General features: G+C 38.3%; 1 protein-coding gene across 1 annotated transcript in view; it reads right to left on the reverse strand.

The window, feature by feature from the left end:
• ITGA8 (integrin subunit alpha 8) overlaps window positions 1-17,411 on the reverse strand; it is a 248,220-nt gene that overhangs the window by 26,298 nt on the left and 204,511 nt on the right. Inside the window, exons 25-26 of the mRNA XM_066385213.1 lie at window positions 15,689-15,847; window positions 4,364-4,492 (exon numbers count right to left, since the gene is read on the reverse strand). Of these exons, the coding sequence (XP_066241310.1) occupies window positions 4,364-4,492; window positions 15,689-15,847 (288 nt within the window). The remainder of the gene's footprint in view (window positions 1-4,363; window positions 4,493-15,688; window positions 15,848-17,411) is intronic.

Genomic DNA, 17,411 nt, shown 5'->3' on the forward strand with positions numbered 1-17,411 from the left:
TGGGATCTATCATCTGGGGTGATGTTTAAGTATCAATCTATTTTTAGTGCCTGAGGCTGATGCACTTGGACCGGCTGAGCTATCCTCAGTGCCTGGGGCTGCAGAAGGGGAAGAGGGAAGTGGAGGGGAAGAGGGAGGGGGAGGAAAGCGGGGAGGGGGGGAGGGGGAGAGAAGCAGATGGTCATTTCTCCTGTTTGCCCTGACCAGGAATCTAACCCAGATTGTCCATAGGCCAGGCCAACAGTCTATCCACTGAGCCATTGGCCAGGACCTTAAACTAGTTTCTAGGGTTGTTCAAATTATAATGGGTAATCTTTAATATATATAATATATATAAAATGCATGTTCCTGGAAATTATTATGATGACATTCTACCTATCAAATCATGTTTTCTGATTGGATCCCATTATAGAAATAAATGAACACCTCACATCCATTTCCATGTTCCCATAAGTAGGATGATACTTCTTTAATTATACTCATTGATTTGAATTTATTGTGTGGGCTATGCTTTATTTTTTATGTTTCAGGCACTGGGCACTGGCCTACAGATGCTCAATAGACATTAGTTTATTCGATATGGTGTGAAGTAGTTTGCTGAGGCATATTGCACTAATGAAATTGATAAAATACAGGGTAACCTCAGAACATATAACTATAAAAACCTTCTTTGAGACCCTCAGAATTCTCTAAAAACCAAGCAATAAGTAATGTATATGTGATAAACTCCAATATTGTTAGATTTCTCCATGATGTTTACAAATATAGGTGGCTGGGCTGCTCTTGTTCTACTAGAGTTGGGAACTGAGATGTTTGGGTCTTCTGTCTCCAGCAGAAGCAGGAATTCTCAAAGTATGAAGCTTATGCCACTAGTGAGGACCCTCACGTTAGCCTATGTTTTATTATTGACATGCTGTGTATGGCTAACTCCACCCTTTGAAGGCAAAGGTGGTGGGGAGTCAGGAGGTAATTTTTGTAAACTCCCTGGAAGTGGTGATCCCAGCTCACTAACTCTGTTGAAGGATTTTGAAGCAGGTGATGCTTAGAGTGAATCTTGAAAGATGAGAAAGAGTTACCTAGAAGTACAGGATGATGGGGGACACGGTTCTCTCATAGAAGCTTGATGCATGTTCAGGAAAGAGAAGAAAAGGGTTTCTGGGGTGGAGTGGACAGATGGCAATGAGATAGGAAGAGAGAAAGTCCAAGTGGTAAAGGATCTTCCTATTTGTGCCAAGGACGATAGATATTATTCAGAATATACTGGGGAGTCTGTGAAGCATTTATTTATTTATTTATTTATTTATTTATTTATTTATTTATTTATTTATTTATTTCATGACAGAGACAGAGAAAGACAGAGAGAGGAACAGATAGGGAGGGAGAGAGATGAAAAGCATTAATTCTTCGTTGCAGCACCTTAGTTGCTCGATTGCTTTTGATTGACCAGGGGGCTATAGCAGACTGAGTGATCCCTTGCTTAAGCCAGCAACCATGGGCTCAAGCTGGTGAGCTTTTGCTCAAACCAGATGAGCCTGAGCTCAAGCTGGCGACCTCAGGGTTTCAAACCTGGGTCCTCCACATCCCAGTCCGACGCTCTGTCTACTGCGCCACCTCCTGGTCAGGGTGTGAAGGTTTTTGAGCAAGGGTTATGACCATGTTTGTATTTTAGGGGACAGGTGGTGTGTGGAAAGAACAAACAGAACAGTGCGAGGCAAGGGGAATAAGTACTTGTTATAAGAGTCCAAGTGAGAAATGATGAGGCCCTGAACTGAAGCAGTAGGAATGGAAAGAGAAAGATGTATCTTAGAGAAGTTTTGGAAGTACAGTAGACATGTGGAGACTAATTGAAGGCTAGGATAAAGGAAAGGGAGAGGTGGAGTGGCTGTTTTGGTTTGGAGAACTGGGTGGATGGGTGCTGGCATTACTGAGACTGGGAATAAAAAAAAAGATGTATATTTTATGGGTCCTGGAAACAGAGTTTTGGACATGTGGGAAATGGCATGTCTATGGCCAGATGGATATATACAGTGAACTCTTCAAATCTCTAAAGGAGCAAGGGAGGGTTAAGGCAGTAGGAAACACTTAGAAATGACTAATGACTGCAGTTATGATCATGCAAGAAATTTTCCTAGGAATGCAAAGTCAATGAGTGAGAAGAAGAGGTGGGCTGAGGATGTAATCCTGAGGTCTGGAAACTTCTAGGATGAGCAGAAGAAAATCATGAAAAATTCAAAGAGCAAGTCAAAAGGTAGGAAGGGGAGCAGGAGAGAATGTTTTGGGGGAATCCAGGGGAGGCGATGGTTTCCGAAAGTGGTCAAGAGTATCAATCCCGCTGAACAGGATTAAGAAAGATAAAGTTTCTGTTAACTGAGTAATAACAGGAGGAGAAGATGGGGGTGATAGATGCAAAAGAATCAGGGGCCCGAGATGAGAAAGGCAAGGATGTTCTTAAGTAGAGGAGAAATTATATCTCAGGGTTACAGATACAAATTTTTCCTATGCAAATTGGAAATGATGATCCCAGCGTAGGACGTTGGTACTTTCCACTTTCAAATTTCTAATCAGAAATGGGATCCAGTAAGTTGTTTTTAACTAAACAAAAACTGTAGGAGGTCTTATTTAGCTTTTGATTCCAGAATAAATTTTGCATAATCACTTTCTATCTAGAATTATTTTGACTTGAGGACATAGGGAGGCATATGACTTGCAATTTTTGAACCAATAAGGGAGAAAGAGAATAAAACATTATTTAACAAAATCAGATGTGAAACTCCAGGATCGCCTTGCCTTCACTTGCAATAATAAGTTTCTATGATAGTCAAAGGTTAGAATTCATCTTGCATTAAAAATATTTAATAAGAAAGAATACAAAGAAAAAAATCTGATCTCATAACAGAAGAGCATATAATTTTCAAAAGAATATTGATCTCCACAGTCTTTATATACTCATGAGATCTATTCTGAAGTGGAAATTTAAAAATAGAGTTAAATCTTGATTTTCCAAATTGTTGGTCTCCACAGGTTTGGGCACTGGTTCTTCAGAGGGCTTTCTTATTGGCACTGTATATTAGAATTCTATAGATGTCAATCATTAAAATTTTTTAAAATATAATGAGGTATAACTGACATACATTAATTTCAGATATACAACAAAATGATTTGATATTTCTATATATTGCAACATAATCATGATAAGTCTAGTTAACATCTATTACCATATATAATTACACTTTTATTTTCTTGTGATGAGAACTTTTAACATTTACTTGCTTAACAACTTCCAAACACACCATATAGTATTATTATAGTAGTCACCAGGCAGGTACATTGCATTCCCAGGACTTAAATCATTGGCTTCTGTTCTATTCCTCCTGAAAGCTTTTTAAAAATGATATTATGTAGAATTTTACTAATTTATTATAAATTCAATAGCACACAAATTCCCTACTCTTACATTTTTCAAAATGTTATATAGTGTCATAAAAATTTATAGGAACTCAAATCCTATCTGCCAACTGCCATAGCTTTTTGCCATGTAATTTCAGGTTTTTCTATTATAATAAACATTCCTCTCTTGACTTAAGTTTAACCGATTAAGTTAGATTTGCTCTCAAAACAAGACAGAATTGCTCATTATACTTTTCTGTCCACTTCCATTTTTATAACTCTTTATACTGTCAAGATGAAATAAAGGAATGTCAGAGGAAATTCAAGACATATATTTTTTAAAAGAAACCCATTTTAACCCCTTTTGAGTGTACAGTTCAGTGGCATTACCACTCATATTGGAACATAAGGGAGAATTGAATAAAAAATGCTGATTTAGGAATGCTGTCCACCATTTTTGCAAAGTGCTAACTTAGCAAGCACAGGTTAGATCTACAACAGAACGTGGTGCTAAGACTGCAGTTCTCTTTGGCCCAGGACACCTGAACATCCCATTCTCGGCTCTTGGAGATGGAGCAGAGGATGCCGAGATTCAGGGACAGGTGCAACACTCACTCCAAGGGCTCATTGAAAGGCAGCACTGCTTGAGGCTCACTTCAAACTTTCACCAGTGCAGTGTCTGGGGACGGGCTAATAAGTGAATCTTTAAGTCCTTAAAACACATTAACTGTCACATTTTATGTTTCCATCATTACTTCCCCAATGTGGCCTCCATGGCAGGTTGAGTAGGGTGAAAATTTACATTGCAAGTACTCATTAGTCCTCCCAGAAAAGCCACTTTCATTTCTCACGCTATGTACTGGCAAAAAATGTCAGGCATATCAGAATTGGAGAGTGAAAAGCAATAGTTGAAGCTTAAACCGTCTGTATTGTCGCATCTGATCTTTCCCCCAGGTTCTGTGCGCTGATTACTCACCAGGATTTTTGCTGGGCTCTGTCTGTGAAGCTCTGGCACAGGCACATCCCTCTTTCTGACAAGATGAGGGATGGTTGAGTTTCGCAAAAAGGCACTCAGCTCAGGGGTGTCCTCTTGGAGGGCAGCAGGCTGTAAACAGAAAGCAAGAGGTATCACGTACAATCACATTAACACTTGTTACCTAGCCTTGAACTCTCCAGAATATTTTTTTCCCACAACTGGATATAATTTGCATTAGAATGCAGACATGGTCTAAGTTACCAGCAGCATTCCAAACAGCAAAATGAATCCCACCCACAAGGAACAACCTTGCTATTCTCCAATGATAGGAATTTGCGAGGCATGTGGAATGCCACCTGAAAAGTTCATCTTATGCAGATAAAATTTTTAAAAATTTTATTATTATTATTATTTTTTATTTAGTGAGAGGAGGATAGGCAGAGACAGACTGTAGCATGTGTCCCGACCAGGATCCACCTGGCAAGACCTGTAGAGGGCAATGCTCTGCCCACCTGGGGCTGTTGCTTTGTTGTAACCAGAGCACTCTTTTATTTAGCACTTGAGGTGGGGGCCATAGAACCATCCTGAGTGCCCAGGGTCAATTTGTTCTAAGCTGCAGGAAGGGAGAGAGAGAGAGAGAGAGAGAGAGAGAGAGAGAGAGAGAGAGAGAGAAGCAAGAAGGGGAGGGTTGGAGAAGCAGATGGGCGCTTCTGTGTGCCCTGACTAGGAATCAACCTGGGACATCCACATGCCGGGCTGATGCCTGATGCTCTACCACTGAGCCAACTGGCTAGGACAATGAAGATAAGATTTTAAGCAGAAGTGACTTCTCTGTAAGCATAGAAAATGTGGAGTCACTTTTCAGGCAAAGAGCCATTATTCACTTCTTTCTTTCCTCTCCCTGTTTATCGGGGTTGGTTAAGCTGAGGAGATTTCTATGTGGAGACTTAGATCCCGAGGTGGCAGCCAAGTGTGGCACCAACCACAAGGTTCCAACATGGTCTGGGACCTGACGTAGGCACTTCTGAGCCCCACACACCTGTAATTGTAAGAAGTGCTCCCTCAGGAGAGACCCACGTTCTAATGACAATGACTTTTCCTAATCTTGGCTCATGAACATTATGCCATAGGAGTTTGTTTTCAGCCCAAAGTTGATTTTGCAAGTGTTCGAGAATTTATGATTTTATCTCAGGCTCCAGACTGGGTCATTTGATGGCTGAATACATATTTTGAGATTTCCAATAAGTGACACATAACATGCTATTAACATTCTTTTAGACTAACTGAATAAAGAAGCCTATGTTTCTGCTCCCCTTCTCCCCAAACACATCTTCTTTTATCCAGATTTTCTTTGTAGTCACAGGGACGGTAATGACATGTTTATTGCTGTGGAATGAGAAAAGATATTCTCACACCGCAGATGTGGGATGCACCACCAAAGATGAAATGATAGTGCCCAATACGTCCTGAGAACCTAGGAAAATCTCCTGGACAAACAAAAGACAGAGTCTAGACTTCTTAGTGTGCCATGCATAGACCTCCAGGTTCCAGCCTTGGTCTGCTCTTCCTGCCTCATTTCTCACCAGGAGCCCTGTGCATTCTGCCTCTGGTGTGCAGAAACAGCCTCCATTCCCGACTTGTACCAGGCTGGTTCCCTCAGCCCCTATCTGATGTTCCACATGACGGCTCTGTTCCCCATCAGCACCTATCAACATGTACAGTAACTGCCTACTGACTCGTCTGAGCTGCTCACTGCAAAAATGAAAAATGAGAAGCGTAGGGTCACATACAACATCGTAGGAAATATTGGAAAAGAGGGAGAGAAAGCAGATCCAGGGAAGAAAAGTAAGATGGGGAGCATGAGATGAAGGAGGCAATCCAGGCAAGTATGAATCTATGAACATCTACGGAAAAGAAAGCTGCAAAAAGAGTGACTATAAGAATGTCAGAGGCAGGTGAGGAGTAAAAAATAAAATTAGGACTAAATATTATTCGTTACATTTGTCACTTGAGAAATTATAGACATATGTTTCAGCAATTCTACTTTTAGGTATTTATCAGAAAAAAATGAAAGCACTAATTCAAAAAGATATCTCCACCTCCATATCCATTGCAGTATTATTCACAATAGCCTAGACATACAAACAATCTACGTGTCCATTGTTGGATGAATAAAGAAAACACACACAGATGGGATATTATTCAGCCATAAAAATGATGAGAATCTTGGTGCTTGCAACAACATGGATGACCTTGAGGGCATTATGTTAAGTGAAAAAAGTCAGACAGAGAAAGACAAATAGTTTGTGATTCCACTTATTTACAGAATCTAAATAAAACAAAACAAAATTCAAACATTGAATTATAAGAAAGAGGCAAAATAAAACAAATAAAAAATGAATGTTTTTAAGTTATTTATAATGGAGATAATAAAGACAGTAACAAAATATTATGGGTATATACAGGTTACTGGTTAAAGAATGATATATAAATGACTACTAAGCAGTTGTAAAAAAATGATATAGAGCTATAGTTTAGAAAGATATAAGATCTTAGTAAGGGGAAAATGCAGGTTACAAAATAGCATATATAATAAGATTATATATTTTAATAAAAAATTAATGTATATTTAGCTTATATATCTAGAAATAGAAAAATAATCTAGAAGAATAGTCATCTAAGAGTATTACCAGCAGTAGAGGTTTGATGATAATAAAAACATTTTGCTAATTTTTTAAAGGTATGATAATGATATTATGAATTTTTAAGGAGTATCCTTTATTTTCACAGTATGTAGTGATATGGAGAAATAATTCATAAATAAATAGGAAATGTAACAGTAAGTGAATGAATGGGGACAGTACTAGAAATTTAAATTTTTCTTCTTTATGTTTTTTATACGTTGTGACATTCTTCTGATGGACATTTAGAACTTTTAAATATGAAAACTAAAACAAAACAAAAAGCCATTTTATAATTGTAATAATAAGAGTAAAACAAGTAACAGTAGGAATAGCAAGTACAGCTTGTCTAAAAATGGAAAGGAAAAGGCCCCTTCCTGGAAGAGCATGCAGAGGCAAGTTATTTGCTTACTGTTTATTTTGAGATGGAGGAAATTTAAGTAAGTTTATAGGATCCAAAGGAAGGAAGTAGTAGAGAGGAAGAGGCTGAGGACGCAGGAAATGAAGGACATGCTTTTTGTAGCAAAGTTAAATTTTGAAGTAAAGGGAAAATTCTCCTTCCCCTGAGAGTGTTGAAAAAAAGCTGAGGATGGGGGAAAATGATTAGATATGTGTGTGTGTGGGGGGGGGGTCAGGTGGGGCGGGGAAAGAGATCATTCGAAGATTCTCTTGCTGTAAGTTTATCTGGGATAGAAATGCTAGAGAGGCTGGATGGCAGGAGAGTAGTGAAGATTTGGAGAAGCCAACAAAGAGAACGGGAGGCAGAGATCATCAGAATGGCAGGGAGGACTTCTCTGGAAGCTGGCTGCCCAATAACACTTCCTCCCATCAGTCTGTACAGTGCCCTCAGGCTAAGGGGGTAGAGAATCCAAAATATAAGACTGTATATGACTGAGATTTTCAAGGATGGAACTTGAAGGATGGAGGTGAAAGGAGGTTAAAGAAGGGAATTTGTAACAGAATGTTTCAACTGACTCACCATGGATTCCAGATGGTCATGAGAGTGGGGTGGGTTCATTAATTTGGAAAAAGACTTCATATCAAAGAAGTGAAAAAATTATAAAATTAGGAGGTTGAATGGGAGGCATATATGTTAAATATATGAGACCTAGAAGTGAGGGAAGTGTTGCCCCGTGGACACTGGAGTACTCCAGGATAATGTTAAGGTCTGACACAGTGAGAAGTGTGAGGCATGCATGGTTCATGGATCCTCAGGATACGGTCTTGAGGTACTCAAGATATGGTTCCGTGGTCTGATAGGAAAACTTTTATATCATAAGATCAAAAATTGAGTTTAGATAGAAAATTATGAAAATCTCTAAGATTCCATTATATATATATTTTCAATCATATACTGTATATGTGTATCTGTGTGTATGTGGCTTTTGCTTTGAGATTTGTCATGTGCCATTTCCTTTTTTAAATAGGTATTTGGGTGATCTGTTAGAGAGTTAATTTTGTAGGTAGCCGAATTACAGAGAAGAGATGCAGGAAGGAACTAGGGAGTATTTCTTTTTTCCCAAGTTAGAGTTTATTATTATTGCTGTTAATAGTAGTAACAGTAGTGGTAAAATAAGAGTCCAAAGAGAAGAAAACTCTTTAACTTCCTGTGTGGTTTCATTGGATGCAGCATTGTGTGTACAAAGAACACATCCTGGTCCTGGCCAGTGGCTCAGTGGCTAGAGAATTGGCCTAGTATATGGACATCCTGGGTTTGATTCCAAGTCAGGGCAAACAGGAGAAGCGACCATCTGCTTCTCTCCCTCTCCCCCTTCTCTACCTCTTCCCCTCCTGCAGCTAGTGGCTCAATTGGTTGGAGCATGGCCCCAGACACAGAGGGCTTTGTTGGAGCATATCAGCCTCAGGTGCTAAAAATAGCTCAGTACTGGAGCATCAGCCCCAAATGGGGTTGCCAGAGCATGCAGGAGTCTGCCTCACTATCTCTCCTCCTCTCATCTAAAACAAAACAAAACAAGTAAACCACCCCCTCTAAAAAACACATCCTATAGTGGTGGGCTCAGTACATAATCATTCACAAGTATTTGTAATGGTCTTTCAATAAAATACAAGACTTACTTTTAGCTACAGAATGAATATATTACACAGCAGTGGTTGATAAAACACATTTCTTTATTTCCTCTGTAACATTATTTTATAGATAGAGGAATGACACTCTTAAATACCATAGTCAGAAAGTCTTCTAATGACTTGCAACCAGTTTTGTTAAATGATATTCTAAAAATTATTTCAAAATACAAAAAAACAAAACAAAACAAAAAACGCCAAAAACAAATAAAAAAACAAGAAAGAAGTTATCCAAGAAATGTAAACAAACAGTGAGAGCCTATTTTCCAAATGAACTTTTGGAGCCTGTTTCACAACTTAATGTGAACCCATAGGTCATGTTTTTCCTTAATCTGGAATCCTTTTAGGTGAGGGAGGCTGGCCTCCCAGCACCCATGGTAGGCAGACATTCAGTTCAGAGTGACATTTGCTAAGGGTTATGAGAAGCTGGTGGTAACCATTAAAGTATCTTCTTTAGAACAAACTGCAATAAGGAAACAATTGTTAGTAAATATGGTTCTTTCCCCAGCTGCATCTCAGATTTTGAACCCAACAGGAGTTTTTGATTCTCATTACTCTTCACCGAACTCTTTACTCTGGTATAGGTTTAAATTTATGGAGTAAAGGAATACTGTGTAGCCGGAATGTTGCATTGCTGTTGGAAAACAGTTTTTGAGAAAGAGGGATGAGATGATATTAAAGGCTCTGTGAACCCAAACAAGTGCAATGCATACTGTCTTTTTCTTGTTTGTAATTTGTTTTTGGATTTCAGGTATTCCTAGTAAGAGGTGGTAGATTTCTCTCATGTAACTCTTTGTCTATAATTAAATAGAAGTAGAGACAAGCCCAGGGGTTCAGGCTTCTATGTAATTTTCTCTCAGACATAAATATTAAACATTTTTTGGGAAGAAAGAAACCCATATTTTTTTTAACATCCTGAAAAGTTCATGCAAAGCATAACTAAAAGAATCAGTTTATTCCATTGGCGATTTTGAAGCTTTTCTTAGTTGTTGGACATATGTTTTACATTTTAAAGTATACATGAGAACCTGAAAACCATCTTACAAAGTAGATAAGGCAGAAAGAAATTGACCCCAGAGAGATTGTTCTCTTTGGTGGCTAAAAATTGGACCTTAAAAAATAAAGAGTGAATTAAATGAGAGAGAAAGGGGGGAGAGAGAGAGAGAGAGAGAGAGAGAGAGAGAGAGAGAGAGAGGCACGAGTGAGTTGGATGCCATTGTTATATAAAGTAACAAGTGTCCCTGCATTCTGAATTAATAACAAGCAGTAAGTAAATGAAAGCAGTTATGAAGAAAATTCTCTCAAGGATAGGAAAAAACTATGCAAATTTGCTAAGGAAAGCCACTGTCTATAGGCTCACTGATTTAACAAATAAAAAATTATTGGTTAGACTATAATCTTTTGTTTTTTTATTATTGACTGAATTTAGAGAGACAGAGAGAGGAAGGCGGAGAGAGAAGCATTCATTTGTTGTTCCACTTAGTTGGGCACTCATTGCTCGCTTCCCTTATGTGCCATGACTGGGGACCGAACCCAGAACCTTGGTGTTTCAAGATGATGTTCTAACCAACTGAGCAACTGGCTAGGGCCAGAGCTATAATCTTTGGCAAATAGTTTCTATGTTTCTGCTTTCCATGTTTGTACTATCTGGTTGTAATCTGAACTTCCTGTGGGAATGGTCTTATTCAAGAGATGAGTTCTCAGTCATGACCTCCTGTTTTCTATCGTTCCAAAGGCAGTTCTTCCTATAACACTGGCTTTCTCTCTTGTGACTGTTGTCCTAGTTTAGTCTCGGTCAGACCATTTCTAGCTCAGAATTCTTCTTTCGTGACCTTAAGACTCAGGTCTTGTGATCTTAACGCAAATTAAATTTGAGTATCTCATTTGTCCTCCTCTCCTGGGTATAGTTTTATACTCCACAGCCCATTCTCCTAGCATCTCACACTTGGTCGTTCACTATGTAATCTTGCCAATTAAAAAAATTCTTTATTCTTTATGCAACTTTGCATCCTTAGTACTGTTTACTTTTTCAACTTCATCTTATCTAGAAATTGTAGCCCGTTTGAAGGATTCTCCAAACCTCAGGATAGACTTAACCAAAATAAGAAAATTGGTAGTTTGAAATCATTATTTTACTGTCTTAAGAATAGCTTGAGAAATACTTTACTCAACTCTAAAATTTTATTTCAAGTTGGATCTGGAATGAATTAGGATTTAATGGATTGGTCTGAATGCCACAGACAGTTGACAGCTTCAAAATGTTTTAGGTGGAAGAATGTGGAGAAATTGCAACATTAAAGCCCTCTGTTCTGACTTGGACAATGAAGCCTGGAGGAACAACCTTCATGGTCATCTGCTTATGCCCCTAAGTTTACGGAAGACAGAGAAATAAACTTGCTGAAGTGAAACCATCGTGGGAGAAACAGACAACCAAAGATGGAGCCTATTCAGTGGGAGGAAAAAGTGAAAGTAGTAGTACTGTGACAAGGCACTGTCACTCCCACTCAGCTCTTCCTGAACCCCACTGTCTACCCACGCTTCCACTGCCCTCATACTCAGATATGTGAACAGTGTCGACAAAGCAGGCTACGTGGATCTCCATGAAGCCGGGTATGAGGCAAGTATTAAAATGAAAAACTCGCTGACTTCTACTGGCATCTGAGTGTGTCCTTGCTGACCACCCCACAACCCTAATTTAGTTGCTGATGCCCTGTATTTGGGCAACAAGGGAGATGTATGTGGGTGAGATCATTTGCCCACAGCCACAGGTTACAGAATGACTGTAGTGGTGGCTTTCAAAGGCAGTCAGTGTATGTACTTCAAGCCTTGTGAACATTAGGACAATTTGCTGGGATAACAACTCTATCAGTTGCTGTTGTGAAAACCCCACTCAGGCCTTTTTGAACTTTGAGACTTATGTAAGCAGAGCCACATTTGGAATACATACTCAGTTTATAGACGAGTTGTATTTCAGACAGTTTTAAGCTAGCTGTTTGGCATTCAGCATTCATTTCTCTTTAGAAATGATGTTTTAAATGGTGGTCCAGTTCTCAGGCCAGCCCGCAGACATATCTACTTTATGCACAATATGGCTTTGGCGCATAAAGCTATGAGATTGAAATAAAAAAGAAAGCCAGAACAGTTGCTATAGAAGTAATTTAAAGAAACAGAAACAAATCATTGTGTTAAGTATGTTATATTAAATGCTGATTCATTTAATTAGAGGGAAGATAGTGGAGATTCTATATAGCATCTATCTGGGAAATGTCACAGGTTTTAGAGTTGTTGGCACTGTTCCCCTAGAGTGGGAGGCCTAGAAAGTGTTCCTGAGGAAATCTGATAGTTTCCTTTTCATAAACAAATTTCCTTAAGAATTTAAGAGAGTTGGAAAGAGGGAGTGAATAAGGCAGCTACTTTCAGTGGTCAGTGGGCAAAAATGAGAATATAGAAGGGATAAATTAACTAAAAAAAAGTATGTGCACATGTGAGCAAGGGATTTTGCTGAAAGCAAATTAACTGAACAGTTGAAGGGAAGACATGGTTGGAAATCTGCAAATCCTCCAAAGGAAGCTTTGGAGAGTTGGTTAGGTATTCTCCCCTGACTGGTCCTTGGTTGGGGTATTCTGGTGGCTAGTCCAGTAGCGACTGGAGCGTGCTCAGAAAGGATTTGCAGAAAATGGACTGCTCACAGAGGCAGATGTTTTAAGAGGCACTCATCACTTATCACTCAACTTATAAAGAAACTATAGAACCAAATAGTAAGAAATTTTACCTTTGTCCACTAAGTAGACAAAGGTAATTTTTAATATTGGAACTTAATTCTTGACTAAACAAATATTTCTGCCTCCCTGTTCTTTTTACTAAACCTACCCTCTCTGTACTTCTTAAGAAACCAAGTTAAAAAAATAACTTGAGGTTGTTAAAACTAAAACCATCTATGCTCCAATTTTTTTAAAAAAATTGCAATTTGCTTTGATGTAAGAAGCTAAAATTGATATTGTTTTAAAATTTCCCAGATCTATTTTTTGAAGATATTAAGATATAATAATTTGTTCCTTAATAGTTTTCAATTCATATGATATTTAAGGCAGAGAATAGACTTTTGGTTTTGATTTCTTTAGGTAGAAATGCATTGCCAAGTAAATTATTAGCAACTTTACCAAGAAATGATTTAATATCTTAAAAGGAAAATAATCATCAAATACTCTCAATTGTTTATAGTTACTGGTATAAAATATACTGATTATTAATTTTTTAAACGTGTTTGTTGATGAAAGCTCTTTTGGACTTTCTGGGTCATGCTTATTGAATGTAGGTAAAAATACTCTGAGAACCTGAGAGTAATATCATTTCAAGTATTCCATGAATTCAGAATTTCAAAAACTCATGAATTGTAAAAATTAGTTATTTTAAGGAGCTATTACTTCATACTATAATCAAATCTTCTTATATTCACCTTCTACAGATTGAGAAATTTATAAAAGAAACATAATTAAGTTGCTTTTTAAAAATTTCTAACCTTCGACAGTTTAAATCAAAGTCTATATGTTAACAACTAACTGGGTAGCAGGGAATACAGGTGCTTAGTATATACTACTACTCAGTTTGCAAGAATCTGTCAAAATTTAAGGCAAGTTATCTATTTGTTACTGTTCCAGTCACTATAAATGATTGTTACTTGCAATGAAGAAAAAATAACTCAAAACCAACATGGTGCACATTAAACAAGTTACATAATATATACAAACATATATAAATAGTGTCAGATATAAACTAAACATTACACTCAAAGAGAGTTTGAGACTTTCTGCATTATTATATGCTCATGAACCCATGACTGAAATAGAGTATATGGGAATTGCAAAACAGGATGTGTGAATGTTTTAATTACTTGGATGTTCTATTACATTAACATTTAAAGGTGTTATTTTATAACATAAGCTACTGTCTGTGAAGATGCTGAGATGTCAATGAAAAGCTAAGAGAGAGGAAATAGAAAAGAAAATTGCAGGGAGGAAGTATTTTAAATAATTCTGTGGACTACAAATGGTCTTCTTTATTATTTCCCCATAAAGAGGGAGGATTGATGCCTCATAAATCTTTTAATACTGAACTCTCTTTTAGTGTTCTGCTCTTTGAATGGAAGGCATGTTAGGCTGAAGACAGAAGCCATTCACAACAGGCACTGTCCACATGCCCCTGGTTGAGAGCAGAGGGGGACTTGCATCCTGGACCACTGAGTGCTTCATGAAGCCTGCCCTCTGCACCACTTCCCCTAGAGAGACTGTGCTCCTGCAGCCATTAGAGAATGTTTATTCTTAAATGAAGGTCTTTGTGAGGACATCTGATTAAGAATAAGTGGTGTGTCCCCCTTCATTCAAATGTGCCATTTCAAGGATTTATGCTAATTACTTTTTTTTCTTTTCCAGGAGGAGTCAAAAGCCAAATTTGGATATTAATCTGGATGAGATCAGCTCCATGGCAAGCTCTCCATTAGCTGAAGTGTGACCAGCAAACCAGCCCTGTGGATATCAGGTGGGGTTTACAGAAAGATAGAATCTCAGGCCCCACCTGGGACCCCTCTATACTCCCAGGTGATTCAGAAAGGCTGAAGAGTTTGAGATGCATTGCTCTCGGCTTCTTTATAAGCATCACTAAAGAATAGGATCCTAAAAATCTCCATCTGGGGGTTCTCAGGACACAGAGACAGCCTCTGGCAAATTATTGCATTTTACCACTTGCTATCGGCAACAGCTGGAAAAGCTGTTTTGGCAAAGATCCATGTCTTTTTGGCAATACACCAAAAAGACTTTAAAAATAGCATTTTATATAAATTTTCTAAAACATTACTTGTCTACTTATGATTTTGGTTTGGTTGTGCTGCTAGTCAAATAATACATAAAAAGTACATATTGAAATAGGCTAAATAGGCCCTGACTGGTGGAGCTCAGCAGATAGAGTATGGGCCAGCATATGAACATCCCAGGTTTGATCCCTGGTCAAGGCACAAAGAAAAAGTGACCATCTGCTTCTCCCACCTCCCCCTTCTCTCACTCTTCCCCTCCTACAGCCAGTGGCTTGATTGGTTCTAGCATGGCCCTGGGTGCTGAGGATAGCTTGGTTGGAGCGCATCAGCCTCAAGTGCTAAAAATAGGTTGGTACTTGAGCATTGGCTCCAGACAGGGTTGCTGGGTGATCCTGGTAGGGGCTCATGCTGGATCTGCCTCTCTATCTCCCCTCCTCCCTCTCTCTCTCTCTCTCTCTCTCTCTCTCTCTCTCTCTCTCTCACACACACACACACACACACACACACACACACACACACACACACAAACTAAATAAAAAACACTACGAACAATAACACTAAGGGAGATTTAAGTTTTCTAGGAGTGACACTTTAAGTAAGGTCTGGCATTTTAACTAAAACTAAAAGAAAAGTTCTGATCAATCACCATGGAAATGACTTATAATTACTTCACTTTCTTTTTACACAACACTGTTTTTGTTTTTTCCTTACCATAAAAAGTAAACAAAGATGCAGGTTAGAGCAGGCTCCTACCTTTATGTCCTGTGGGTTGATATCTGGATTTGTTTGGCACTGTAGAGGTCCCAGAGTTTGAATATGAAAAATATAAAGAAGAAATTCATCCCGGGCAGAGGATGGCCAGCCCACCTCCAGGAGGGTGTCACTAATGGTACTTGGTCCGATATTGTGCAGCTACAAACAAGGGACACATGTTATGCTACAACACAAGAAGGGAAATGAAGTCAGACCCCACCTACCCTGTACCCATTCTATATAGCATGAGTTGTGGTTTTATATCACCTGGGTTATGATTACGAACAACAGAAAATTGAGTCTGTAAAAGCAAAAGGAGCTTTGAAAGTAAGAAGTGCTGGTGCTTAGAGAAGACTCTTCAATCGTGAGGCTCTCAGAAGAGATTTCCCTGCAAAGACCACATTAGCCACACCTGATGATTGTGATGCTTACGTTAAATTTATATTAATTTAATTTCAGTGCTAGCAGTGTAATTTGAATTATATGCTTTCAAAACCTAGTTGTTTTTTCTTGACACTGAAATCGCCTCTTTCCTGACTACTGACTTGTCAATTGCAACCATATGCAATGCACTCTCTTTCACCCTCTGGAAATATGGCTATCCATCAAATGCCAAAGACCCAGGCTCACCACAGTTCACTTCAAGTGCGCATTTCAAAGCCAAGCTCCTTCTGTTTTAATCAGTGAACCTCAAGGAAAGAAAGGCCACATCTCATAAAGAGATGAACATTTTGAGCATAGGAATCCTGTACTCACAGGATACAAGACAGCTTATGGAAAAACAGTCAGTGTACTTAAATTTACTATGATCTTAAAAATTAAAAGTTAGCAGGAGCCTTTGTTTTTTTTCATAGTTCTGACAATAATGGTTAATAAAATAATTTATAATGAGTTTTCTTGATTAGGTGGCCCATTTAATTCACATTATCAGAACAATGTGGCATCCATTATCAGCAGTATATTTTGAGATATGAGATGTATTTGATGATTGCTTTTGGCATTATTGATTATTATCCTAAAATTTTATGATCCATTTATACTAAGATTAAAAGAGGAGCTGCCTTGAATTTGAATATGTTTTCAAACTTCAAAATTCCACCATTCTTAATCAGAAACTAGTGCACAGAAGGTTTAATAAATTATTTCACAGTTTCTTTTTCTTTTTTTTTTCCAGTGATGTTCTTAATCCAAGTGGCCTTGGGGACTGTGCTATCCTTTTGCTATCAAGAGAGCTTAAGGCAAAGCTTTGATCCAGCTTTGGACAGGGATTCCCTTTCTGAACCAGCAACTTGGGCAGATGACAGAGGTGTTCATGTTGACACTGAACAGGGGTTGATGCATCTTTTCCATATATGTAAACAGCTCATCAGTTTTTCAATGGCTTTACTGTGAACTGTAGAGGATGCAGTTTGAGATGAATGTCAGTCAGGATTATGAGGTCAGTGGCATGGGTTACATAGGAAAGGGACAGAGGGCATTAATCAAGAAGAAACCTCAAACGGAACATGGTTTGGAATATTGTTTTACTAAACTTCCATTTCTGGTCCCTTGAAAGTGAACAGTAATAACTTAGAAACACTAAAAGAATTGTTTACTATATCTTGGTTTCTAACTGTAAAAAATATAAATGTTTCAGATGATGTATCAACAAAGCTCTTCCCTGTTCACTATTTAACACTTAAAGTGGGAGAAGATCACCAGGGTTCATTCATGAGTTACTGGC

The sequence above is a fragment of the Saccopteryx leptura genome, chromosome 5 (assembly GCF_036850995.1).
Source record: "Saccopteryx leptura isolate mSacLep1 chromosome 5, mSacLep1_pri_phased_curated, whole genome shotgun sequence".
Taxonomy (NCBI): Eukaryota; Metazoa; Chordata; class Mammalia; order Chiroptera; family Emballonuridae; genus Saccopteryx; species Saccopteryx leptura.